General features: G+C 37.3%; 1 protein-coding gene across 10 annotated transcripts in view; it reads right to left on the bottom strand.

Moving 5' to 3' along the window:
* The window catches only part of LRRC9 (leucine rich repeat containing 9), a 120,793-nt gene extending 93,479 nt beyond the window's left edge, over positions 1-27,314 (bottom strand). For 6 of the 10 annotated variants that reach the window (XM_019833074.3, XM_045059990.1, XM_006932901.5 and 3 more), the window contains exons 1-9: positions 26,745-27,313; positions 17,610-17,687; positions 17,136-17,354; positions 16,062-16,202; positions 15,455-15,518; positions 15,076-15,146; positions 10,439-10,621; positions 3,182-3,337; positions 468-664 (exon numbers count right to left, since the gene is read on the bottom strand). In XM_019833074.3, coding sequence (XP_019688633.3) covers positions 468-664; positions 3,182-3,337; positions 10,439-10,621; positions 15,076-15,146; positions 15,455-15,518; positions 16,062-16,202; positions 17,136-17,354; positions 17,610-17,657 — 1,079 coding nt within the window. In that variant the 5' untranslated portion in view covers positions 17,658-17,687; positions 26,745-27,313. Of the gene's footprint in view, positions 1-467; positions 665-3,181; positions 3,338-10,438; positions 10,622-15,075; positions 15,147-15,454; positions 15,519-16,061; positions 16,203-17,135; positions 17,355-17,609; positions 17,688-19,023; positions 19,165-26,744 lie in introns of all 10 variants that reach the window. The other 4 variants (XM_045059993.1, XM_019833075.3, XM_045059989.1 and 1 more) reach the window with 3 other exon arrangements.
* Positions 27,315-27,908: the final 594 nt, after the last annotated feature.

The raw sequence follows: 27,908 nt of genomic DNA, 5'->3' as shown, positions 1-27,908 counted from the left end.
TTACAGGGCAAACTAACTTTATCCATTTAATGCCCTAGTAAATAAAAAATTATTGGTCCTTACTAAATCTTCTGCTTTATATGTCTAGTTGAAACTCAGCCAGAGTTTGTTTCTACGTGACTCCAGACAACTATGTATGTGCTTTGCTCAGTCAGGTCTATGTGGTGAGTTTCTCCATCAGTAGCAGCTCTATTTTTAGTTTGCAGACACTAGAGCAGTGATGTGACAAGAAGCCACTAGGGGGAAGTTTGCTGTGCCTAATTAAGCATTGCCTCTGTAAAAAACTATGTATGTCGGCTTTGAATCAATGATGTCTATCTCTGCTGGGAATGGGACTAGAAACACATTCCGTGTTTTACTTCATAATTCTTTCCACCCCTGAGGAAGAGAACTGAGCTCGACTGATAGCCTAGAACATTCTATCCTCTCATGTTTCAAATTTGAACTAGACAATTCATAAAACATACTCATCTAGTTTTTTGTTCCAGAATGTTACCCTTTCATTCAAGGCATTTAGTTTGGTCAGTATCTTCTGTTGAAGATTTGGCTCTTCTGTGACAGTTTCACACTTCTTTGATTTTTCAAGTTCAGCTACTTTATTGTTATTGGATCTATCACTGTGCCCTTTGCCAGATCCCTTGAGTTCCGCAAGTTCCCGTTCCAGCTGTTGAAATCAGTGTGCCATAGAGCAAAACATTTTAGTGGAATTATGAAATATATAGTTAACTTAAATAAAGAAAATAGAAATTTAGGTAATAAATAGGCCAAACGCATAAAAACATGCCAAACGTGCAATTACAACTTTGGTGCAAGTTTAGTCAGTCAATTTCTTTTGACCAAAGGACATTCTTAAATACTTCAAACATGGCAGTTCTTTTCATTGAAATGAGAAAAGCAAAGAAATTGATTTTTAAATATTAGTGATGGGCTTCCTTCTATTAAAGCCAAAGTAAAATTACAACAAATACTTGTTTGGGTATAAATAAAATATTTAAACTTCAAGGTAATGTGATATTTATCACACCTACTTTTCAATTTTTCAGTATTTTTTTTAAGTACTTTGGTATTCTGGGAAAAAATCAACCATAGAAAATATATAAAAGATGTATATTGAGATGCATATTTTTCCTCTTGCCTCAGTCTCCTATATATGGCTCAGCACGGCAATGTTTTTATTTAAATTTTGATTGTTTTTTCTTGTTCATAGTGGACTTTTTTGACATTCATTTGTATTTTTTAAAAAATATTGCATTAGATATGATTTATTGTGATTACTGAGGTGTTTAGCACTCTAATTTTGGGCCTGCAGTGAGTACCTCACTTGCCTTGCCTTAACCCCAGCTTTGTAGGATTTCAAGATACATTGGAGAGATTTTTATAAATAGAAATTTACTGACTATCTGTCCTCACCTCTATAATGGCTATATCCAGCAAATCAAGCATATTTTTAAAAATGTCTATAGTTTATCTAATCTACAGGTATTATTTTTCACATTTGCAGATTTTCCTTAATACATGCATTTGTACACAAAAATAGATATAAAATGATTTTCATATACTGTTTCATTTCTTATCCAAAAATAAATGTTAATGTTTCACTTTAAGGATATCTATTATATTATTAATTCAAGCACGTTTATTTTAGGAAGAGCATTAAATATATTTAAAAGACTTGGTTTTTAATGGCAGTATACTACTCTACCTTAAGAATGAATAATTCTTCCTCTTTAGTTAAACAATTAGGTAAGTTTCCAATTTTTTGTTGCTATTAATAGTGTAGTGATAAATATCTTATGTATGTAAACTTTATCCAAATCCTTAGAACAGAGTGCTACCAGTAGGTTTACTGGGTCAAAGGCTGCAAGCATTTTTTAGGCTGTGAATACATATGACCCAAATTACATTTCATTGGTGGTGTAGTAGGGTCACACTCATCTTCACTAGCCTGAGTACTGTCACGTATTACACTTTGACAATTTTATAGGAGAAAATGGTTGTTTGTTATCTTAATTCACACTTGGAAATTAATAACCAAGTTAAGCTCTTCATTCAAATCTTAGTCATTTTTTAATTTCTTCTTTTGTGAAACAGAAGCTTATGTACTTTGCTCAGCTTTTCTATTTGAATATTTGCTTTTTGTTTTGTTTATTTATGAATGCCTATTCTAAGGTTGTCCATCGTGGTTTTTTAAAAAGATTTATTTTTAAGTAATCTCTACACACAGTGTGGGGCTCGAACTCACAACCCCAAGATCAAGAGTCACATGGTCTACTAACTGAGCCAGCCAGATGCCCCCATCATGTTTGCTGAAAACTGTTTATTTTTATTAATGATCCTTTTTAGTACCAAAGCATTTTACTTTTATTTTTTGCAATCAGATCTACATTCTGTTCTTTTGTTATTTCTAGTATTCCTTTTATTTGGCAGGCTGAGATCAGTTAACCATATTCATCTATATATTCTTCAGTTTTTTTCATGTTTTTTCATTTTTAATTTAGTTCTTTTTTTCTCCCCACTGGCATTTTTTTTTTTTGGTAAAGTGTAAACTAAGAATCCAATTCCCCTACCCCCCAAAATAATTTATTTTTCTAACACTTGTAGAATAATTATATTTTCTTACTTATAAAAATACAGTAAGTTCTTATATATAAAAAGTTCTATTTTGAGGTTAATAATCCTTCATTTTTCAAAGCCTACTGTTGGTAAAGGAAATCCAATTTACTGTAAGTAAAAAAAGCACACATAATGTAACTACCAAAGTACAGCTTGCTTTAAAGTTCTCATCTGGTTTTAATACCTTAAAAGTATTATTAAAGGGAAATTTTAGCACTTTAGACCAAAAAATTAATTTTGAGCACAGCCTGAATATGTCTAATAAAAATACAGCTGAAATAAACTCTAATAGATTTCAATAACTTTTGGAATCATACTGAATTACACAGCTTTTTAAAACATTTATAAATTTATAAGCCTCTACCTTTTTACAGTTGTAGATTTCTAAGCACAAAACGAAGCTTGGTCAAGCAAATGGAATCAAAGGTTTAGAAGCAAACTTGGAAGTAGTAATAAAAATATTATTTCTATATGTGTATACATACATATAAAATTTAAAAGATAATGCTGTCTTATCACCAGTTTTCTGAAGATATGGCCACTAAAATTTTACAATACTGAATCTTACATTTTTTTTCACAAAGCTAAATAATTTTATTCTTTCTTCTGGCAATTTCTGTAATTTGCATTTTCGTTCATTCAATTTTTCAAGGTCTTCATGAAGATGCCTCTGAACAGTTTTTATACGCATATTGTAATACATTATTTTTTTCATTGCTGTGGTCTAAAAGTGAGAAAATAAAAACCAATAAATGATCAGCTGAAGCAAAAAACATTATTAAGTTTGGTAGCATTATGGGAGTGTGATATGTTCTATATAACCACTGGAAAATTTTACATGCCCAATAACCCATAATGATGATAGCTGAAATGATAACGGCTATACAGAGTGCTATATTTAAACAATAAGCAAAATATAAAATTCCAAATATCTCCTTTGTGGATAATATTTTAAGTTAAGGCATATTCATATTTATTTTGAGGATGACAACATAAAGTGCTTCCAGATAGAATTCAATTTATAAAATCTTATCATTTAGCTAATAAAGCATATTGCTAAAAAGCAAATAGGTCACTGCATTATTCCTATTTAATTAACTTAGGGAAAAATACATCAAAAGCATTAAAAGCAAATGTAACATTATTCATTTTTTAAAAGCATGGGTAAGAAATAGAATTTGATTTCCCCCCAATTCTATAAAAGGATGCTCTAAATAAACTTTAGATTGAGCAAATGACTAAATTGTCAACCTAATCCCATTACCTAGAATATCTTAATACCAGTGGATTATCTAGTTATAATAAATATATAATAAATAGATTAAATCTACTATTAAGAAATACACCAGCTAAATGGTACCTACAAGTAATATTAGTCAAAAGGAACTAGCTGAGGAGAAAATAAGCAAATCAGATGCACTATTAAATGTGACCTAGTTTTAACTGTTTACCTGAAATAATGAAGACATTTCTCTTTATTAGGTTATCTGTACCTTAAATAATTTGGAAGGCTTGTACACTGTTCTGGACATGTATTTTCATAGATGCAGTCTCTTGTTATGTGATTTGTTAGAAAGTGGATAATCAAGATCCCAACAGAATTATTTGGCATAAAATATAGAATAGACAGTTATATGTCATGATGAACAGGCCAAAAGAATTCCCTTTGCCAACATATTATGAAGTTCTGAGATTGAAATCACTAAATTCCTCTATAAAAAATAAGGCATCAGTAACAGAGAACAGTTCAGAAAAAACACGCTTGTAAGATGATGATTAATAGATAAAAAATTCCTGATAAAGAAGAGCTTGTTTTGGAAAGGCAACTGAGAAGAAAAACAGTAATTAAAGAAATGGCAAGTGGTGTTAATTTTTTGCCTATTTGGAGAAAATGGAAAATCCAATAAAGAATGCTTTGAGTCAGTGTAAAAATTTTCTACTGAATTCTTAAATCTAAAACAAGAGAACGTGGGTAAAGATAGGATTGCTAAATAAAAGATAAGATTCTAAGTTAAATTTGAACTTCAGGTAAATAATAAATCATGTTTGGCACAAAAACAGACACATAGACCAATGGAATAGAATAGAAACCCCAGAACTAGACCCACAAACGTATGGCCAACTAATCTTTGACAAAGCAGGAAAGAATATCCGATGGAAAAAAGACAGTCTCTTTAACAAATGGTGCTGGGAGAACTGGAGAGCAACATGCAGAAGGTTGAAACTAGACCACTTTCTCACACCATTCACAAAAATAAACTCAAAATGGATAAAGGACCTGAATGTGAGACAGGAAACCATCAAAACCCTAGAGGAGAAAGCAGGAAAAGACCTCTCTGACCTCAGCCATAGCAATTTCTTAGTTGACACATCCCCAAAGGCAAGGGAATTAAAAGCAAAAATGAACTACTGGGACCTTATGAAGATAAAAAGCTTCTGCACAGCAAAGGAAACAACCAACAAAACTAAATGGCAACCAACGGAATGAAAAAGATATTTGCAAATGACATATCGGACAAAGGGCTAGTATCCAAAATCTATAAAGAGCTCACCAAACTCCACACCCGAAAAACAAATAATCCAGTGAAGAAATGGGCAGAAAGCACGAATAGACACTTCTCTAAAGAAGACATCCGGATGGCCAACAGGCGCATGAAAAGATGCTCAACGTCACTCCTCATCAGGGAAATACAAATCAAAACCACACTCAGATATCACTTCACGCCAGTCAGAGTGGCCAAAATGAACAAATCAGGAGACTATAGATGCTGGAGAGGATGTGGAGAAACGGGAACCCTCTTGCACTGTTGGTGGGAATGCAAATTGGTGCAGCCACTCTGGAAAACAGTGTGGAGGTTCCTCAAAAAATTAAAAATAGACCTACCCTATGACCCAGCAATAGCACTGCTAGGAATTTACCCAAGGGATACAGGAGTACTGATGTACAGGGGCAGTTGTACCCCAATGTTTATAGCAGCACTCTCAACAATAGCCAAATTATGGAAAGAGCCTAAATGTCCATCAACTGACGAATGGATAAAGAAATTGTGGTTTATATACACAATGGAGTACTACGTGGCAATGAGAAAGAATGAAATATGGCCTTTTGTAGCAACATGGATGGAACTGGAGAGTGTGATGCTAAGTGAAATAAGCCATACAGAGAAAGACAGATACCATATGTTTTCACTCTTATGTGGATCCTGAGAAACTTAACAGAAACCCATGGGGGAGGGGAAGAAAAAAAAAAAAGAGGTTAGAGTGGAAGAGAGCCAAAGCATAAGAGACTCTTAAGAACTGAGAACAAACTGAGGGTTGATGGGGGATGGGAGGGAGGGGTATGGGTGGGTGATGGGTATTGAGGAGGGCACCTTTTGGGATGAGCACTGGGTGTTGTATGGAAACCAATATGACAATAAACTTCATATATTGAAAAAAAATAAAAATAAAAAATAATAAATCATGTTTGAGTATAAGTGAATAATTATAACTAAGTTTAATAAATATGATATTAAAACATTATGTGTTGCTTGCCCAAAATTCAAATCTAACTTGGGAGTCCCTTGGCAGAGGGGGGACAAAAAATACTGCTTTTATTTTGTTTTTAATTTTTATTTTTGAATAAGTAGTATGCTCATGTTTCAAACACCAAAATAATTGAAAAATACACAATGAAAAGTACTTCCCACACCTGCTTCCCATCTGCCCAGGTGCCCCACTTTCCACAGATAACTACTAATTTCAGTTTCTAGTGTATCCTTGCACAGTTTCTTCTACTTTATTTTTTTTTAATTTTATTTATTTTAATAGAGAAAGCATGAGTTGTGGAGGGGCAGAGAGAGAGGAAGAGAGAATCCCAAGCAGGCTCTGCACAGAGTCCCATGCAGGGCTTGAACAAGCTGTGAGATCATGACCTGAGCTGAAGTCAGATGCTTAACTGACTGAGGCACCCAGGCGCCCCATCTTCTACTTTATTTTTATATTTTATTAAGAATATACCTATATCTATGTTTGGGAACATAAATTGTGATATTTTACTATTTCTGAACTCTTCAATGATCACTTAGTGTGTCATAACCATAAGAGTTATTAATCAGGGTTTGTTTGTTTTTTGTCCTTGAGAGTATATACTAAGATTCTGTAAAAATGGGGAAGACTATGTTGTAAACTGTACATAAACAGTAAATCAACTTTGTAGGCTTACTATATTCAACTTGCTCTTCTGTGTTTGGATTTTGAGAATGTCAGACTCATTTTCACTATTCCACTTTGACGGAATTACTTGTCCGTTACAGTTTAAAAAAAAAAAGTGGTTTTTTGGGTTTTTTTTGTAAAATAGTCTAACTATAATGCTAAATTCAGTTGCATGTTTGTATGAAGTTAAGATAAAACATGTTCCATTTGCTTCTTTGATTACCAAAAAAGAATGAAAAGTCATAGGCTCAACTACAGTTTCATAGTGGTTATTTTTACAGTACTTAACAATTCAAATGTACTTTTATGCCCATTAACTCATTGGGTCCCTACAATAACATTTAGGACAGGTAGTATTTTTATCATCACTATTTTAATAGTTCTGAGAAAGCTGAAGTTTTGGAAGGGAAAGGCCTTGCCTGAGTGGCAGGTTGTGATGGACGCAACTGGAGCTTGAATCCAAGTCTTCTGATTTGAACTCCCATGTTCTTCCCTCTTTCCCATGCTGACTCCCTGCTGGTCCTCCTGACTTTCCTTGTCACTTATAGTTTACACAAACTACTCCACAGCCATGGGTGAAAATTTGAAGAATCGACAGTACTCTGCTCAAGAGTTTACCACATTGGAGAACTGCCACCACCCTCGCACAACCTGTCTTCGTATGAATGGTAATGAAGAAAGCACCTTGGAAATCTATATGCAATTCTTACATAAAAACACTTTGAATGTGAAAAATCATCTTGATCTAAATCAAAAGTTGAGCAATATTAGTATATAATATATCCTATTTTTGCCTTAAAATGGTGAAGAAAGGATAAATATTTTATAGTGGGAAAACTGAAATATAATGACATAATTTAAGAGAAGATATCAGGAATCGTGTAACAATTCTTTATTTTGTTCTTTAAATACTACTACTTCTGACATATACAAGACTAAACCGAACGTATGACAATCTTAGGCAGAATGTCAAAAGAACCTGTTTTTCTTAGTTCTCTTCTTCCATCTCATCAGCAGGTTCCTCCTCCCTCCCCAGTCTCCAACACCCAACTGACACACTTCTCCATTTACACCATTCCCTTGGTGATTTATCCAGTCCCTGGCTCCACGTACCATCTTTCTGCCTTCAATTCTCATATTTATATCTCCAACCCAGGCAACCCTCTTAAATAGCAGACTCATGTACCCAATTACTTTTTGAACATATCCTCTTACATGTTCAAAAGATTGCTCAAAATTATATGTCTGAAATTAAACCATGATTCTTCCTTTCAACAGACTTCTTCCATATTCTTCCTCATCTCATCAAACAGTGACTTCTTCCCTCCTTCAGTTGCTCAGGCCAGTAGCTTGGAATTATTGTTTCTTTCTTTCCTCTGCACTTCACATCCACTCTATCAGCAAATCCAGATGGGTTCCCCCTTCTAACTACTACAGAATATGACTACTTTTCACCACCTCTTCTACTATCACCTTATTATATCAAACCATCAACACCTCTCATCCAAGTGACTGGTATCTAACTGGTTTCTCTGTGCTCATCTTTTCCCTCAAATCCTCTATTCTTAACCCATTAGCCAGAAGGATCCCTTTAAAATTTTTTTAAATGTTTATTATTTGAGAGAGACAGAGAGAGACAGAGAGACAGAGAGAGACAGAGACAGAGAGAGACAGAGACAGAAAGAGACAGAGAGCAAGCAGGGAAGGGGCAGGGAGAGAGAGGGAGACACAGAATCGGAAGCAGGCTCCAGGCTCTGAGCTGCCAGCACAGAGCCCAACACGGGGCTCAAACCCACAGACCGTGAGATCATGACCTGAGCTGAATGAAGTTGGCCGCCTAACCAACTGAGTCACCCAGGCGCCCCCAGAAGGATCCCTATAAAACATAAGTAACATAAGTCATTTTGTCTCTCCTCTGCTCAAATTTTTCCAGGGGCTCCGCCTCACTCAAAGTAAAAGCCAAAGTCTTTGTAACATCCTACAGTCTCATCTGATCTCCCCACCCCCCAATTCCTGTCTTCATCTCTTCTCTTCCTCTCACTTACTCAGCTCCACCCACACTAACCTCCTGTTCTTCAAATATGAGAGGCAGGCTCCTGCCTCAAATTCTTTGCATTTGCTGATCCCTGAAAAGCTTGCTCCCTTACTTCCTTCAGTCTCTGACCAAGTGTTGCCTGAGGAAGCCTCTCCCAACAATTCTATATACAATAGCCAACACTTCTCCCTCTGCCCCCACCTATAATTCTGTTTCCTTCACCCTTGTTTTATTTTTCTCCATAGCATTTATCACTATCTGACATACTAGTTGTTTTCTTATTTAGTTTCTGAGTATCTGTCTTCTCTCATAAGAGTGTAAGCTCCAAGCAAGCAGAGATTTTGTCTGTTTTGGTCATTCTATATCTCTAGGACCTGAGGTGTGCCTGGAATGTAATAGGTATTAAATATTTGTTAGATAAGTTAATAAGCCAAGTAATTTCATTACCAGCTCACCTTTGAAGAAACTGACTAATGTAGAACTCTGCAGATGATAACAGAAATCTTAAAAAAATATGATTGTCACTGTGAAGTTTTCCCGTTATTTTTGACTTAATGGTGTTAGAGGAGACATTCTTCCCTGAATCTCCAAAGACTCTGAACATCTGCTAGTAGACAAGAACTCTAGCCCTTTGCTTGATATTGCAAGACAGTTCACTTTTCAGACTGGGATGGGAGAGAGGATAATCTCAGTTTTGGAAAAAAGAGAGGAGAGAATGGAAGCTAAGAATAAATCCTCAGGCTGGCAAGACAAGAGAAACAAGATAAATGGATAAAGGCCTTCTTTATGTTGACATGATGGATGAACCACAAGGAAAGGAGGGGAGGGCCTCATATGGGGACATCCATGTGCATCCACACTCTAGATACTCAAAACCTGTCTACTGGACAATTAACTGCACAAACGAATGTGGCTCACTGGACTGGAAGGAGAAGAAGAACTATAATCTGGAAAGACTATTAATAAACATGGTGAATTCCTATGCACTCCATTCTGAAATTATAGGTCCTTTGGTGGCATGTGAAAGGAGCCAGCCCCTTTACTGGGAGGTTTCACCATCAGTGGCCGCCTAGGAATGGCTCTCTTCAAGATTTGAGAGATCTCCTAGATTCTGGCAGTGTGCGTAGATATACTTCTAGAGAGCCCCAAATCATCTTAATTATATTAAAGTCTACCTAATTCCAGAATGCTACCACCAACCATGGATATTTTCTAATTTTGATGTGCAGTATTCCAAATGAGAGGAGGTTACTTGTTTCATTACTACTTTACTTTGGCCTTATTAATTTTTATGTATATAGCACTAGTTCACTTCTTCTTAACACTGATGATCATTTTTCAGATTTATTTCTTTTAGTTTTATAAATTCTAATGTTTTTCTCTTATTTTGCCTTCTAGTACTGTCAAGAACATTGAGATTCTAGTACTAATATTATTATTTATATATATTCATATGAAATATCCAGCTCCTTGGGACAAAAGTAGAGTTGGTGACAAGAACTGACAAGATATTACTACCTACCATATGTGGACATAGCCAGAAAGAAGCAGTTAATTAAACTTCAGTCACAGATTTCTGATTAAAGATGCACTTACATCTGCCAGTTCCTTGATCTGTTTTGCTGACACATCAAACGTGTCAAGTCTTTGAAGGCTAGGCAAGTGATATAATACATGTGTGGAATAATTACACAGCAGACAAACTGGATTGGTTTTATATTGAGGATCATTCAGACATAAATCCTTTAAGTGACGCAGCCTGGTTAAGTTAGTGAGGTCCTAAAACAACAGCAATGATAATGTTCAATTAATTAATTGCAACTGTCCATTTCTTTTTTTATATACATTATAGTTTTAAGTAATCTCTATACCCAACGTGGGGCTTGAACTCATAACCCTGAGATCAACAGTCTCATGATCCACTGACTAAGCCAGCCAGTCATCCCACAACTGACCATTTCTAAAGGAGCCATTTGAACACTTAAGATCACCCATAATTTAATGTAATGCATTTTAATATGTGCTTAAACATTTTAAAGTGATTTAGATGGATAAAATGTCTTTTTTCCTCTAGTGAAAAACATGTTAACTACATGAAGAATAGATAACGATAGTTAAATAACAGACTCTCTAAACTATGCATTTTAAAAATAAAAGACCAAAGAGTATTTACTAAATCATGTATTCCACCTGGAACCTTGGAGTCAGTCACTTGAGCACATATATTTTTTAAGATAACGTTGCCTCCTCCACGCAGCCCCTTTGCTAACTATTGCCCGTATTGTCTGCAGGTATCCTGCTTCCTTCACCACCATTTCCCACCCTTACCACTCTAGGAAGGGTGCTTACCATTCTCCTGGACCTCCAGATCTGTTTTTCTCATCAAAGGCTAGGGGACACCTGTTCTGTTATATGCACCACTGAATTCCTGATTTTTAGGGCTTTCTGTTTGTTTTCTGTAAATGCCCTTTCTACCAGTTAATGGCAACTAAAACCTAGCTTTCTCCTGAGAGCCCCTTTTTCCTCACATTCAGTGGAGGGGAAGGGATTGATAATGCACTTCCAGGCCAATGTCTTTCCTGAACATATTTTACACTGAAGTTTAGGTCCTTGTTTACACCTTCCTTTATTTGGTATCTGGTCCCTGCTTAACTCTTCAGTCTTTCCTCTTCTACTGCAACTTTGACATTTCATGTTTTAGTTGTGCTGAGCAACTTGAAATTTCAGAATGTGCCAGACCCTACCTTATCTTTATACTTTCATTCGTGCTGCTGCCTTTGAGTGGATTGAGCTTCATCCCAGATTTACCTCGTCTTTCCTGGGAGTCTTGTTTCATGCCCCAAGCTTGGGGTAGAGTCTCCTCCTATGAACTCTCTTAGCCACTGGGTTTACCTTTGTTATAGAATTTATCACAACTCTATTACTAATTTCTTATGCACACACAAGTCTATAAGCTAAGAGTCTATATGGGCTTTGGCCCTCAGTCTACAAGGTTAGAATGATGATTGCATTTTTAAAGTGTTGAAAAAAACTAAGGAAGAATTCACGACAGAGGCCTGGTGTAGAAGGGTACTATGGTGGGGCTTGCCTTCAACAGATGTAATGCTAATTAGTAGATTCAGAATCAGAGTTAAAGGAAATCCAAAGCAAAAACCAGGAGGTACTAGTCCTAAAAATAAAGTACAAATGGAATGAGGAAGTAAGTAGTGAAGTCAGGCTGCTGGAGTCAAGAGTAAGACAGGGTCAGGTGACCAATGTGACTTGGTTCACTGGCTGGCCCTGAGGCTCTTGCTGGGCTCACGGCAGAAGTGGGACTAAGCAGAGCTGCTCTGAAATGTAGATTTCTGGACAGAGTTGTGCAAAGAATTATTTGGTCAAATTCTGCAGGAGCAAGGAAGGTAAACCATTAGACTGTTCCAAGGAGAAAACACTGTCTGATTTCTGGGTGGCTATGTTGCCTTTGACCATCAGTCAGGGCTATGGTGGATAGGAACTTTGAAGTCTTACACAGGAACTTCCCCTAACCCCCACCTACACTCAAAAGTCAGATGACACTGGAGTCTACAAAAGCACAGAATCTCACTAAAAGTTAGGGTTGTGGTAGCTGGTATGGACAGAAAGTGGCGCAGAAGTTATTCCATCACCACCAGGATAGTATCTTTTTAGGGTGGGTGGAAAGGTTAGAGATAAAAATTCAAGGTAATAGTGTTTCGAGAACATTCCTAATGTGAGAATAGTAAAAGTTGCTGTGAATCATGTTTCAATGTTTTTCTGAAAAATAGCCATTATTTTAGAGAACTGTTTAAGTTTTATTCCATATAATAAATTTTTACAATCCAAATTTGTATCCTCATTTTTTGATGAGATTGAAATAGAATAGGTTAATGTAATTAAAATGGTAGTAATAATAAAATAGCATATCTGTTGAGTGCTTAACTGTGTGCTAGTCATTATTCTAAAAGCTTTACATTATTATTTTGCTTGCACTTTATATTACCACAGTACAATGCTGCCTGTGGCTTGTGGCAGTGCTAGAAGTGACAGATCTTTCTATGTAGCTATGCTCTTTACCACCACACTTTTCTGGCTTTTCCACTAGCCAGAGTAAGATAAACTTCTACATGGCTTCTTGGTAGGACAATACCTTATCCTCACAGCACTGTGTGATTATCTTCTTCAGCCTCAACTCATGATTCTCTCCCTCACTCTGTCCCAGCAACAGACTTCTAGTTTCTTGAATTTGCCATGCTCTTTCCACCATTTAGGTCCTTCACACTTTGCCTGGAATGCTCTTTCCCTAAGCACCTCATGTCTCGTTAGTCAGCTTAAAATGACCTCCCACAGGATTCTGAATTTATCTTTCGTAGCTCCCTCTGCTCTCTTCTGCTGATGTTGTTCAAATATACCCCTTGATTTCTAACCTCCATGTCTTCGTGCATAATGTTCTCCTCACCTTAGAATGCTTACCTCCCACTGCATGTATTTTTAATTTTTATTTATTTTTAGTAATCTCTATGCCCAGCATGGGGCTCAAACTCATGACTCCGAGATCAAGAGTCCCTCCCACTGTATTTGTAGAAGATCCTCCTCTAATGCTTACTGAAATTCTGTCAACCCCTTAGTGTTCATATCAATTATTTCCTCTTGACTCTGACCAATAAAATTTTGTTTAAACTTTTTATGTTTTTAAAATTTCTGGTTAAAGTGCTTATAACACTCTGCCTCATTCTTATAGCTTTCTGGCATCTTATATTCTTCTCTGAGTAAAAGAATGTGTATTTTAATAATGATCCATTCAAAATTATTTCTATAGTAAATTTACTCATCTTTCTTCGTTACTGTCTAGAGGAAGTGTTTGAATACGCACTTTCAATTTGACACCGTCAAAATTACAAATGCCATATTTTCAGCCATATTATATCCCATAAACATTAAGTGTTTTTGTTTTCCTCTCTTCCATTCAAATGTTTTTTGAGATTTTACATGTCAAATACTGTTTTAAGCATTGTGAATACAGTGAACAAAACAGGCAAGCTTCCTGCACTCAGGGAGCTTGTATTCTTTCTAGGCAGGGATGTGGATAAGCACCAAGAAGAAAACACAGGGAGAGTGATAAGAGTGCTTCAGGTTAGGGAGGGAAGTAAGGTTGCTGTTATTTTACCTAAATTGGGCAGGAAAGAGGTCACTAAGAACATAACAGCTTAACACAATCCTGAAAGAAATGAGGAGATGAGCCATGAAGATATTTGGGGGAAGAATACCCCAGCAAGTGCAAAGGCCCTAAGGTGACAGTGATAGCTATATTCAAGGGCCAGTAAGGAGACCAGAGCAGCTGAAATGGAATAAACAAAAGGGAAACTGGGAGCAGCATCGTCAGAGACACAGTGTGGGAGAAGCAAGAGTGAGTTTTGAGTGGAAGAATTATTTGATCTCACATATTTTTTGAAGGAGCAAGTAGTGAAAGGGTAAACACAAGGGGACCTGTTAGGAGGCTTTCCCCCCAACCCCAAATGCAGGTTAGAGCTGATGGTGTCTTGAACCAGGTTAGTAGAGATACAGGTGGTAAAAAATGGTCAGACTGGACATATTCTGAATAGAGCCAATAGAATTTGCTGATGGACTGGATATGGGTTATGAAGAAATAAGAGGAGTAAAAAACAATGACTCTAAGGGTTGTGGCTTAAGTTATTAGGAAAATGGAGATGCCATTTAGAGAGGTAGAGAAAGCTGCAGGAGAAGATGGTTCATCGGAGGGGAAATCAGTTTGAGTTAGGAGATGTCTATAGTTCTGGGGAGTTATTAGGGAAAGTAGAAATAGAGATAGCTGTTAGAGAAAGTAGAAATTTAGGAGTAATAAATGAATAAAAGCTATTTAAAGTCATAAGATATGATGAGATTATTTAGAGAATGAACATAGATAGCAATGAGAAAAGATCCTGGGCCTAACCTGGAAGAGTCCATTTTTTAGATCCAGGAGAAGAAACACCAGTAAACTGAAGAGGTGCAGCCAGAAAGATCAGAGGAAAACAAAGGCAAGTAAATAGTGTTAGATTTAAAAGTGTCAGATCAGTATGGCTAACTTAATCAGCTGCCTGTAAAATTTCCAAGAGTATTGGGTAGTCCAAAATAATTAAATTGTTCCTTAAAAGGGAACTATTTAGTACATTTTCTGCAATAAGATGGTTCATGATCTAGGTTGGTAAATAAAAGTAGACTGTTCCACTTAAACATACCTTGAAAGAACATATTTGGTTACCAGAAAGGTTTAATCTTTCCAGTTGTTCATTGGGATCAAGACATCGACCTTTAATTTAAAAAATAAGATGAAAGAAAAATCAAATTTCTTATTTTACCTCCTGCTCATATCCTATAATATTTTTTGGTAATATATGATCATCATGGCTTGCATATAAGTAAGTCTAACAATAACATTGTATAGTTAGTAATAACTGGTTAGTGGGTAATATTTTCACATCCTGTAATCACAGATTTAGAGATGCCTTGCAAACTATCATACAAAAGAGTCTAAAAACGAAATCTAAGAATGTACTTTTCATACTGATAAAAAATTATTGTAGCATTAGCTCATATTCCAAATGAAACAGTACATACCAATGCTGCTTATTAAATTTCCAGCAAGGTTGAGGTCATTTAAATTCTTCAAAGTTTGCAAGCCCTAAAAATTCAGACAATTATAGAATTTAGAAGAAGTTAGTAAATATATACTTATAAATGATCTGATCTATCTGGTTGGTTCTCCAAGTGTTCTGAGCACTGGGTACTGTGTACCTCACAAACACAGAAGCTAAGTAGGTGTCTCAGTGAACCCATCTTTGTTTCCCTGGAATATGGAGAGAATTATTGGAGGAGGAGAGAAGGGGCAGGGGAGTGGAGAGGAAAAGAAGATGATGAGTAGGAAGAAAAACACATCACACAGAGTGTGTTTATAATCCTTGGCAAGTTACATATAATTTCTCTAAATCTCTATTTTTTTTAACCTTTGAAGAAGAAATAATACCTTATCTCCCAGGAACAAAGAAAACGATGTATATGAAGTTTCTACACATTATAAAATACTGTATACATGTTAGTCTTTCTTAACAATTATTAAACTAGTCACGAATATTCTGGTCCCTAACCATTATATTATTTAGGACATTGTGGTTAAAACTCCACAGGAACAATTGACTTTACATATAAATGACTGAAATTATCTTACCTCAATATTTTTAATTGTATTGTGGTTCAGCCAAAGAACTTCCAATCTGAATAATTTCTCTAAATTTTCTATCTTGGAAATTTTATTAAAATATAAATACAATTTTTCTAAATTTCTACATTCTTGAAGACCTCCAATTTTCTGTAAAAAAAAAAAAAAAGAGACTGAATAGTGTTAACTTCTGTTTTAAAATTAATCCTTTTAATAGAGTAGATTATAAGCACATTTTCTTTTAAAAATCACACTTTATTGAAAAACCTGTAGCCAGCAAAATGAACTAAACATTATAAAAGAAAAAAATACAGGGGTGCTTGGGTGGCTCAGTTGATTTTGGCTCAGGTCATGATCCCAGGGTTGTGAGCTAGAGCCCTGCATCAATTGGGCTCCATGCTGAAGATGAAGCCTGCTTAACACTCTCTCCCTCAGCCTGTGAGACCATGACCCGAGACAAAGTTGGATGCTCAACTGACTGGGCCACCAAGGTGCAGCCTTATGAAGTTTATAATAATTTTCTTAAAAATACCTTTACGTGCAGAATATTCGTTTCACATTTTTAAATATTACAAATAGTGCTATAACAAATAACTTCATGCATACCGTTGTTTTCTGCTGTTGAATTACTTCTCTAGGATAAGATCTTAGAACAAGGGATTTCTGATTCAAAAGGTATGCACCTTCCCTTGACTCATGATACATTCTGCAGTATTGCTTTTCAATACAGATGTTACAATTTTCATACAACCAATACCGACCAAGTGGACCAATTTACTACTAAGCAATACTGGGTATTATTTGATCTGATCTGATTACTAAAAAGTAGAATATGTCTATTATTTCTATGTCTTTATTTCTATTTTCTCCTTTGTAGAAATCTATTTCTGTATTTTACCCATTTATCTGTTTAGTTTGTTTTGTTTTACAGGGTAAAGGGTTTTATTGTAATTCATCATGTATGCCCCGCCCTCATTCATCTGTTTTGATTTATGACTCATGCATATATTTCACGGAATTTTTTTTCCCAAAGCCAAAGAATTCAGCATAAAATACTTCATATAAGGTTGTGTTTACGCTTACCTCTATGCAGCATTCGGCAATCCAAAGTTCTTTAAGCCGTAAACAAGTTTCTAGTCCTGATATTTCCTTTATATCTTGAGCAACAATGGTGAGACTCGTTAAATTAGGAAATAATGATAATCCAACTATACGGGGATACCCTGAGAAAAACATCTCCAGTTCTGAAATGTCTGATCCTTCTTGTCCAACCATCTCGTAAGACAAACCATTGCATAAACACTGTTTCAAAAAAGAAATTGGGTTATTACCTATTAAAAGAAAATATTTTTGCCATTAGAAATTATAAATTGCCAATTGCACCAATGCCATTTTTGACTTTTACAAGAAGGAAAGTCATACCATGTAATGGTTTTTCTCTGTTCCCAAAGGCCATGGGGTAGACCAGAAAGGAGTATAAGCTCCAGAAAGGAGTATAAAAATGTTCACTTAACATTCTTGCAAATGGAGTTGAAAATAAATTTGGCTTTGACTCACCAGTTCCTTAATTATTTCTTCTTGGTTTAGGTTTTCACATTCAATCATCTTCCATTAAAAATAAAGGTCATAATATATCTGTTAAGGAAAGTGAAAAGTTGAAATAAATAAATTCTAGAGTCATGTCATTCCAAGTTGAAAGGGCTCTTTAAAAAAAAATTTTTTTTAATGTTTTTATTTATTTTTGAGACAGAGAGAGACAGAACATGAGCAGGGGAGGGGCAGAGAGAGAGGGAGACACAGAATACGAAGCAGGCTTCAGGCTCTGAGCTGTCAGCACAGAGCCCGAGGTGGGACTCGAACTCACAGACTGTGAGATCATGACTTGAGCCGAAGTCAGATGTTCAACCAACTGAGCACCCAGACGCCCCTGAAAGGGATCTTAAAGCTACTGAAGTGAAACCACCCACATGTGGCCTGAAATTTTCACACAGTGTCATACCAAGTATCTGTCTGGGCCCCAAGACTGTCCACTCCATCTCTAAAACTTTCTGTTAGAAAGTTCTTTTTTTATTTTGAATTTAATTCTGTCTGTCCATAACTCCACTCCACTGTTATTCTACCTCCTGGGTTCAAATAAAACAAGTATTTTTCTTCCATACTTGACGAACACAGTCATCTCTCATCTACAACTTTACCTCGCTCCCCAGCTCATGTCTTTTAGTTTTCTCACTAGAGATATCCCTGTTTCTCTCCTTCGAACAGGCTCCAGTTTATCCTTCCTATTACACGGTTGTGTCCCAAACTGAACATAGCTCTCTAAGTGTACTAGGGAAGAAAAGAAACCTCAGGAATTAGTGACATACCTGGCATGGGAATAAATATTTATTAAAATGAATGAGCCAGTGTTTTCATTTTAGATGATATGAACTGCTTAATATCTAATAGCTACAATAAAATTTAACTCAGTGCTTTTGTAATTTTTAATCTATCCATTATATTATTCTAGACACATACTGTTTTTAAAATATAGGAGTCTAGGTTTTAATATGATGACATGACAAAGCAAAAATGTAGATATGATATATATCATGATCCCACTTTTTACACTAATTCCCCCGCAGTTATGCATGTGTGTATGTCTGTGTGTGTATATGTATGTATATGTGTATATGTCTGTGTATATGTATATGTATGTATATGTATATAAATATACATACATATGTATATGTAGTTATGCATGTGTGTATGATTATGTAAGGATAAAACACATAAACATACAAAGTGGTTAACATGAGTTGTTAACATGCAGGTGAAAGCTGCGTGCAAGGTAACTAATATTAACAACTGAGTATGTCTATCTTTACATATAATAGGTGTGAGAGGTTGAATGGGGATAGATCTAGGCAAAACTGGAAAAGAAAAAAAAAACTTTTCAAAAGCATGTTTCAAAAGTAAGAAGATATAAACTTACTTTCAAAAGTAAGACTATAATAAACCATTTATTCATTCTGTTAGTAGACTTTCGGACTGTCTCCAGTTTGGAGTTAAATGGTGCTTCCCTGAACATTTTTATCATAAGAGACATTAGTGCACATTTAGTCTGAGTTTATACCTAGAGGTGGAATGAGAAAGAAACTATTGTTGTATACAACATGGATGATTCCCACAAGCACAATATTGAGCAAAGGAAGACACACAAACACAGTGAGGTTCATAATATGTGGCTCTGTTCATATAAAATTTGAAAGCAAACCAATCTATGGTTTTAGCAGCAGTCCCAGATAGTGGTTACCTTTCAGGGGTGGGTGACTAGGAGGAGACAAAGAAGGGCTCTGGAGTGCTGATGAAGATGTGTTTTGTGATCTGCATGCTGATTAAAGGAACACATTCACTTTGAGAAAATAAAATTAGATACCTAAGATTTTGTGTGATATCTATACAGATGTTATACTTAGAACAAAATTTTACTTAAATATGTATTTTAAAAGTATATGTCTACTTTCATTCATTCAATCACAATTATATACATGTACATAAATTTAAATTTTAAGAAAAATGAGTTGGTGACTTGAGTCCATGTATTTACCAACCTTCCCTCCCTAAATCCCACTAAAATGACTAGGGAAATGTGAAAATAAGAAAGGAATGTGTAACAATGCTAGGAAAGGGGCATTGATTGTCAGAGATGTTCAGAAAGGTATTTTGTTGCTGTTATTGCTTTTATTTAAATTCCAATATTGTTAATGTACAGTGATATATTAGTTTCAGGTGCACAACGTAGTACTTCAACACTCTATACATTACACAGTGTTCATCGTGGTAAGTGTATTCTTAATCCCTTTGACCTATTCCACCCATAACCCCACCCACCTCCCATCTGGTAACCATCCATTTGTTCTCTCTAGTTAAGAATCTGTTTTGTGGGGCACCTGGATGTCTCAGTTGGTTAAGCATCCAACTCTTGGTTTTGGCTCAGGTCATGATCTCACGGTTTGTGAATTCAAGTCCCCACATTGGGCTCTGTCCTGACAGTGCAGAGCCTGCTTGAGATTCCTTCTCTCCCTCTCTGCCCTTCCCTTGGTTGCTCACACTCTGTCTCTCTCAAAATAAATAAATAAACAAAAAAACGGAGTCTGTTTTCTGGTCTATCTCTCTCTTTTCCTTTGTTCCTTTGTTTCTTAACTTCCACACGAGTGAAATCACAAGGCATTTGTCTTTCTCTGACTAGCTATTTCTCTTAGCATTTTATACTCTCTCTATTCATCCATGTTGTTGCAAATGGCAAGATTTTGTTCTTCTTTATGGCGGAAAAATATTATATATATATATATCACCCCTTCTTTATCCATCCTTCCCTTCTATCAGTGCACACTTGGGCTGCTTCCACAGTTTGGCTATTGTAAGTAATGTTGCAATAAACACAAGGGTGCATATATCCCTTAAAATTAGTGTTTTCCAATTCTTTAGGTAAATATCCAGTAGTGCAACTACTGTATCACAGTGTAGTTCTATTTTTAATTTTTTGAAGAACCTCCCTACTGTTTTCCACAGTGGCTGCTTTGGTTTATATTCCCAACAACACTGCATGAGGATTCCTTTTTTTCCACATCCTCGCTGACATTTATTATTTCTTGAGTTTCTGATTTTAGCCATTCTGATAGGTGTGAAGTGATCTCGTTGTGGTTTTTATTTACATTTCTCTGATGGTGAGTGATATTGAGCATCTTTTCATGTGCCTTTTGGCCACCTTGTATTTCTTCTTTGGAGAAATGTCTGTTCGTGTCTTCTGCCCATTTTTTAATTGGGTTATTTGTGGTTTTTTTGTGTGTTAATATTTTAGATATTAACCCCTTATCAGATATGTCACTAGCAAGTATCTTTTCCCATTCAGTAGGTTCTCTTTCAGTTTTGTTGATTGTTTCTTTTGCTGTGCAGAAGCTTTTTATTTTGATGTAGTCCCAATAGTTTATTTTTGCTTTTGTTTCCCTTGCCTCAGAAGACATATCTAGAAAGATGTTACTATGATCAGTGTCAGAGAAATTACTGCCTGTGCTCTCTTCTAGGATTGTTATGGTTTCAGGTCTCGCATTTAGTTTTTTAATCCACTTTGAGTTTATTTTTATGTATGGTGTAAGAAAGTGGTCCAATTTCATTCTTTTGTATGTAGCTGTCCAGTTTTCCCAACACCATTTGTTGAAGAGACTTTTTCCCGTTGCATATTCTTGCCTCCTTTGTTGAAGATTGACCATATAATTGTGGGCTTATTCCTGGGGTTTTTATTCTGTTCCATTGATCTATGTGTCTATTTTTGTACCTGTACCATACTGTTTTGATTGCTACAGCTTTGTAATATACCTTGAAGTCGGAATTGTGATACCTCCAGTTTTGATTTTCTTTTTCAAGACTGCTTTGGCTATTTGGGGTCTTTTGTAGTTCCATATAAATTTTAGGATTTTTTGTTCTAGTTTTGCAAAACATGCTATTGGTATGTTGGTAGAGATTGCATTAAATGTGTAGATTGCTTTGGGTAGTATAAGCATTTTAACAATATTTATGGATTTAACAATCCATAAGCATGGAATATCTTTCCATTTCTTTCTGTCATCTTCAATTTATTTCATCAGTGTTTCATAGTTTTCAGAGTACAGGTCTTTCACCTCTTTGGTTAGTTTATTCTTGAGTATTTTATTAGCAAAGGGTCTTTTGAATGAAAATGAAGTAGATGGCATGAGTCTGAGAGAAAATCTCATTGGTATAAACCAGCCCAAAATTCAATGTACCAAGGAAAGAAGTTTTATAAAACTATCCGAAAAAATTCCCCAAACTCAGACCAGCAGTGATTGGGAAGATGGTAGCTGTAAGCCATCCAAGGGAACCAAATCAAAGGACTTTGAGATTTATATCAGAGTCTGTATTTGTACTCAGGCTTTGTAAACTGGAGACACAATCTGACCATGCTGAGTTGAGAAGGGGAGGGGCCCCAGCTAGCATCACAAAGAAAATAAGAAAAATAAGAAAATTATTCTAATACACTGGAATCTCTACTAATTCATCACTTATTCATTAACATTTGTGTTGAGGAACTAATATCTACCAGTCAGAAAATGATAGGGGGTGGAGGAAAGAAAAGATTTCTCTAGTAAGGTAGCATCTGGACAAAGAGGTGAAGGAAATGAGGGAGTGTGAGCTATGAGGAAATCTGGAGAAAATGCATCCATGCAGAGGGAAGAACACATGTAAAAAAAAAAGAACAGGATGAAAGAATAGTTGGCATGTTTGCAAAATAGCAAGGAAAATGATATGGCTGGAACACAGCTAGTGAAATAGAGACAGGGAGGATGTGACATCAGAAAGGTATTGCAGGGACAGATCATGTGCTGTCTTGTGATTTGTAGGCCCTTGTGAAGATTTTACATGTTAGTATTAGGAGTAAGATGGAAATCTCTATGAGGATTTTGGGAGGGAGAGTAATATGAGCTGTCTTAAGTTTTGGAAAGGATCACCCGATCTACTCTGTTGAAAATAGACTGTAGGTGTCTACGGTAGAAGCAAGGAGACCAGTTAAGAAACACTTGTAATAACATGAGAGAGAGGATGGTGGTTGTGGTGGGGTGGAGGTAGTGGGGATGGTGAGAAGTAGTTAGATGATGGATCCATATTGAAGGTGATACCGATCTTTCCTTGCAACTGTCTCTTTAACCCATTCTTGCTTCCCCCCCCCCCCCCCCCATATATTACAGCATAGGCTGCAGGAGCAGCCAGGCAATGGAGCACTTAGCAAGGAACAACTTTGAGAGGATTAGGTACTCTATCAGAGGCCCGTCCATAGATGTGGGCCACAGTCTTCCCTCCCTAGGCTTATTCAGATGCCATATTAAGTAAAGGAGAGCTTTGTACCACCACCCCTTCTCATCAGTAAAGAAATCCTTACATTCTGGTTTAATGTCTGTGAACACTAAAGGAAAGCCTGCCTTCCCACCACCACACAAGGAAAAAGCCTGTCCTCAGTACATCCAAAGTCACCAAATGGCAATTCCAGTTATCTAGTCCATGTCCAGGATGTCTATTCCAAAAGACATTAACTGTTCCCTTTGTTATTTACTAAATTATCACATATATTTGAGCCTAATTTGGGACTTTCCAATCTGTGTTCTCCCTTAGCTCTATCTATTCCTATAGTATTATCCTGTTTTAATTACTGTGATTTATATCAATTTCCATCATATTCTTTTTTAAAAATTTCTTGGCTACTTTTTCATTTATTTTTCCAAACAAAATTTATGTTTATTTTGTATTTAGTGTTTAAAAATTCACTTGGGTTTTTGAGATTCCAGTGTAAAGCTTAATTTAAAGAGAACTTCCATCTTTACAGTATTAGTCTTCTATTTATTCAAGGAGACTACTTTTTCTTGATAGAGAAAATACGTATATTTTGGATATCAGCCTTCCACTTCATCTTATTTTCTTTCATCAATGCCTTCATTTAGAAAAAAATCTGTTCTGGGGCGCCTGGGTGGCTCAGTCGGTTAAGTGTCCGACTTCAGCTCAGGTCACGATCTCGCGGTCCGCGAGTTCGAGCCCCGCGTCGGGCTATGGGCTGATGGCTCAGAGCCTGGAGCCTGCTTCCGATTCTGTGTCTCCCTCTCTCTCTGCCCCTCCCCTGTTTATGTTCTGTCTCTCTCTGTCTCAAAAATAAACGTTAAAAAAAAATTAAAAAAAAAGAAAAAAATCTGTTCTAATCCAATATTAATTAGCAAAACAAAATTTAATTACAAAGCTTCCAATTCTATAATTTGAATAACTGCACTTGAATTATGAGGAGCCTGAACCTCTCTGGTACTTATAAGCCTCCTGTGCTTCCTCCAGTCATTAGTAGACCCAAGGCTTCCAGCTGAAGCTTCTGATTTCATCAAGAGTTGTGTCCTGTTGGCCAGCTTGTACCCACTCTCCTCCACTTTGGGGAAGTTCTTTTCAGGGCCTGACCATCTAAGAGACCACAGGTCTCCTCTAGTTCCTTCAGGGAACCGGGAGCCACCAGGAGCTTCTATAACTTTCACCCTTCCGATCTCAGATTGATCCAATCACCTCCCCTCTCCACTGTGAAGTGCTGCTGAAACATTTCGTATAACCAGCACGGAGCTGAAGTAACTACAAATGCATGGCCTCTACTTCAGCTGCCTCCGTCTTCAACAACAGACATTTTATATTTTCCTCTTCGACTTCCTCTCCTAGTGAGAGTAGGGCTAGACATACAGATAGGGGATTCATGACATAGGGACTATTCTAAACTTCTGCCACTCTTCTCAGGTTCTCCCTCCCACCCCTCCTCTGCAGATGATCTTGTCTCCCGTCTTCACAGAGAACAGTGATGACATCAGATTTACATTCCTGAAATTTCTTTTCCTCCTAAAAATGTATTTCTTTCCCTTCCTGACTCCCCTCTTAGTGAAAGTATTCTTTCTCTTGTCCAAAATGTGTGTACTGATCCCATCCTCGTCAGTCTCTTTCAGAATACTATTCCGTCAAATCTCCCTCCTCCTCATTTATTCCCACCTTTTCTTCCCTGCAGTTTCTTTTCCCTCCATACATGAATGTTAGATCATTCCTGTCTTAAAAAAAAAAAAATCTTCCTATCTCGTATTCTATGAGTAGCTGGGTTTAGATATTTTCGCTGAAAAACTTCTAGATAGAGTAGTCATTAGCAACGCTTCACTACCTCCATTCAGTTCTTAACTCACTACAGTCTGACTGATGATATGTCAGGCCACAACCATTTCTTTTGCCAAGGTCAACAATAATCTTCTAATTGTCAAAGACACTTGCCATGTTTCAGCTCTCAATTTAACTTGACCTTGACATAGCGTTTGTCAATGTTGATGACTCCTTTCTTTAAGATTTCTTCTTTGGTTTGACATTTTCCCCGTGTCTTCTCTCTACTTGTTATATTTTTTTCAATTTTTATTTATTTATTTTGAGAGAGAGAGAGAGAGAGAGAGAGCGAGCAGGTAGGGGAAGGGCAGGGAGAGACACGGAGAGAGAGAGAAGCCCAAGCAGGGCGCGAACTCACGAACTGCGAGATCATGACCTGAGCCGAAGTCAGATGCTTAACCGACTGAGCCACCCACTTGCCCCTCTACTTGTTATTTCAAATCTACTTTTCTGATCAATTGTTTCCTTCTTGGTGAAAATTACTAATTTTTATCTTCCTTTTTGCTGTGCAACTTCCTTCCTGTGCAAATCCAATTTCCAATATGGAAAGCTACATCTGAATGTGTCACAGGCATCTTAAATTCAGTGCGTTCAAACCTGGAGTCATATTTTCCAGCCAGCTTTCTTCTCCTAGTGTATGCTTTCTCTTGGTAAATTGCACCATCTTTGTAATCATCCATATTAGAACCCTGGGACATATCCTTAACCACTCTTTTAGTCTTTCTTCCATATTCACTTGCTCATTAAATCCTTCTGAATATACCTCTTAAATGTCTATCGTTTTCCCCCTCCTCTCCATCATATTTGCCTCTGCGTTAGTTCAGGCCTTTATCACTTCACCTTAATTGGATGCTCTCCTTACAGTCCTACATCCATCCCTCCAATCCACCTTCTACACGACTGTAACAGCCAACCTCCCAAAAGGTAAATCTATTTAGGCTACTCTCCTTGGAAGGTATTCATGGTATCCATGATCTGACCCCTGCCTGCTTGTCAAGCTCATCAACCACAAACTCCCAACACCTCAGAGTCTGGCCACAACTACAGTTCTCTGAATGGGCTGGGGCATTTCTGCATTTTGGCATATGCAGTCTTCCTTTCCTAAAATGCCTTTTTCCCTTGACTTTATGGCATACTCCATACATCCTTAAAAATTTAAATCAAGGGTCTTCTGTATGAAGACTTTAATTCTCTCTGGTAGTATTATAATCATTCTCTTCCTTGTTAAGGCCTGCATACTTTCTATTTATAGCACCTGTCCTACTCTACTGTGATGCTTGCAGGTCCTTCCTCCCTACCAGGTACCATGTTCACCGAAGGCAGGGTCAATGAACCTGTCACTGTGCCTGGCACTTGCTTGGTGTTCCATAAAAGTTTGTTAAATGGTTTGAATTAATTGTCATGCTACAGGGTCCTATATGGTATAACTTGGAATATAATATAATAGTATGTAAATATTTGCCATACAAGACCAGAGTATAATAATTAGAGTATAAAGCACCATGTTCTGTCTGCCATGAGAGCTGGGTAGGGTATTATTCTGAAAAATCAAGTTTCTTTTCTACAAACTAGAAGCCCTGTATGGTCAAATTGTCTCCTCCCTTGGGTATAAAGAGATCAGAATCCACCTGTTAGCACTGATGGGCCAAACAAACACCTTTCTGGCTCTAGGTGAGCAGTATCAAATTTGGCCAATAAGCACTTGATTCTCTCAGTTCTGTACCTTAACGTCTGCAGGAAAGGCTGCACAGGTGACTGTGAGCCACCTTCTCTTTTTATTCTTCTCTTAACCTTTGCTCTGGTCACCCTGATGGCCTTCAATAAAAACATGGAACTGTCTCATTATTACCATCTCCATTGCACCATTACGGGGGGTCCTTTGACCACAGTGTTTCTTCTCTCCCATCTTCCTCTCCGGGGCGGGCAGAGTGGCAGGAGGGAGAAGCAAAGACACCCGAAGGCCGCAAGGTGAGGCACACTCACCTTATCCCAGAAAGAGGATGGATTCCAGGGCAATCCGAGACAGAGCAGAGTCCACTCCGATTTCCTAATCCCTATCTTGCAACAGCAGGCACGACACCCTCTCTAATCCAGGGCCTGGTGTGTATACGCGACCAGCTGCGGTTGCCTAGGAAACCTGCCCTCCGCCTCCAGCGACCTTGGGAGTGGGGAGGGGGACATCAAGGGGTGGGAAAAGCAGCGGCCGAATCCGTTTCTGGATCACGTGGCGGCAACCTCCAGCCAATCAGCAGAGGTAGGGGTCCACCCGGAAGACCCCGCTGGTGCTGCTGGGAAATGGCGGGGAGCTTATTGCTCGCGGGTGTCATTGTGCCCGCGCGCATCTTTTCGCCTGCTGTCGCAGGATCGGAGGACCGGACCGGAGGCAACGAGTTGTGGGCATGATGGCAGAGACCTAGTCGTGTGGCTTCCTCCAGTCCCGGCTCTCTCCCATTGAAAGCCTTTAACCTTCGGGGCCTGGAAGGCCGGAGCCTTGCTGAACTGGAAACTTAAAAGTCATGTCGCTGTGATGTCATAAGGCGACCAGACAGCCAGGACACGTTCCGATCCCCCCCTCCCGCTCCCGGCCCTGGCGTGGCCTCGGAGCCCCAAGAGTGCAGCTGACCACCGCCTACGCTGCAGAGCGCGGAACGAGCAGAATCGAAGGACGGAGCAGGCAAACAAACGCCCTGGTGCCTCTAGAGAGGAGATGGACCCTCCAAGGGTCTTCTTACTGTTCTTGGACCGGCTGTGGAGGGTCCTTTAAATATTCCAAAATGTTCAGGAGGCAAAACATATTTATAAAATAAAGTAGAACTTAAAGAGGGACAGGGAGGAACTTTTTTTTTAAAACGGTGAGCAGAAGGGCTGAGAAATGAATGCATTCAGTAAAAGGAAAATCAAAGGAACTGTAGCTGTCATTTCATTTTCTAGATCTGCCTGTCCCAATATGGGAGCCACTAGCCACAGCCACACGTGGCTCTTGAACACTTGAATTGAAGTGTACTATAAAATACACATTGTATTTTGAAGACTCAGTATTATTTTTGATATATCGGGTTAAATAAAAATGCGTTATTAAAATTTTACTTTTTAAAAAAGAGGCGATTAGAAATTTTTAAATTACACATGCGACTTCTATTACGTTTC

This window comes from Felis catus, chromosome B3, assembly GCF_018350175.1.
Source record: "Felis catus isolate Fca126 chromosome B3, F.catus_Fca126_mat1.0, whole genome shotgun sequence".
Taxonomy (NCBI): Eukaryota; Metazoa; Chordata; class Mammalia; order Carnivora; family Felidae; genus Felis; species Felis catus.
Note: the sequence above shows the minus strand (reverse complement) of the source record. Positions and strands in the feature narration are given on the sequence as shown.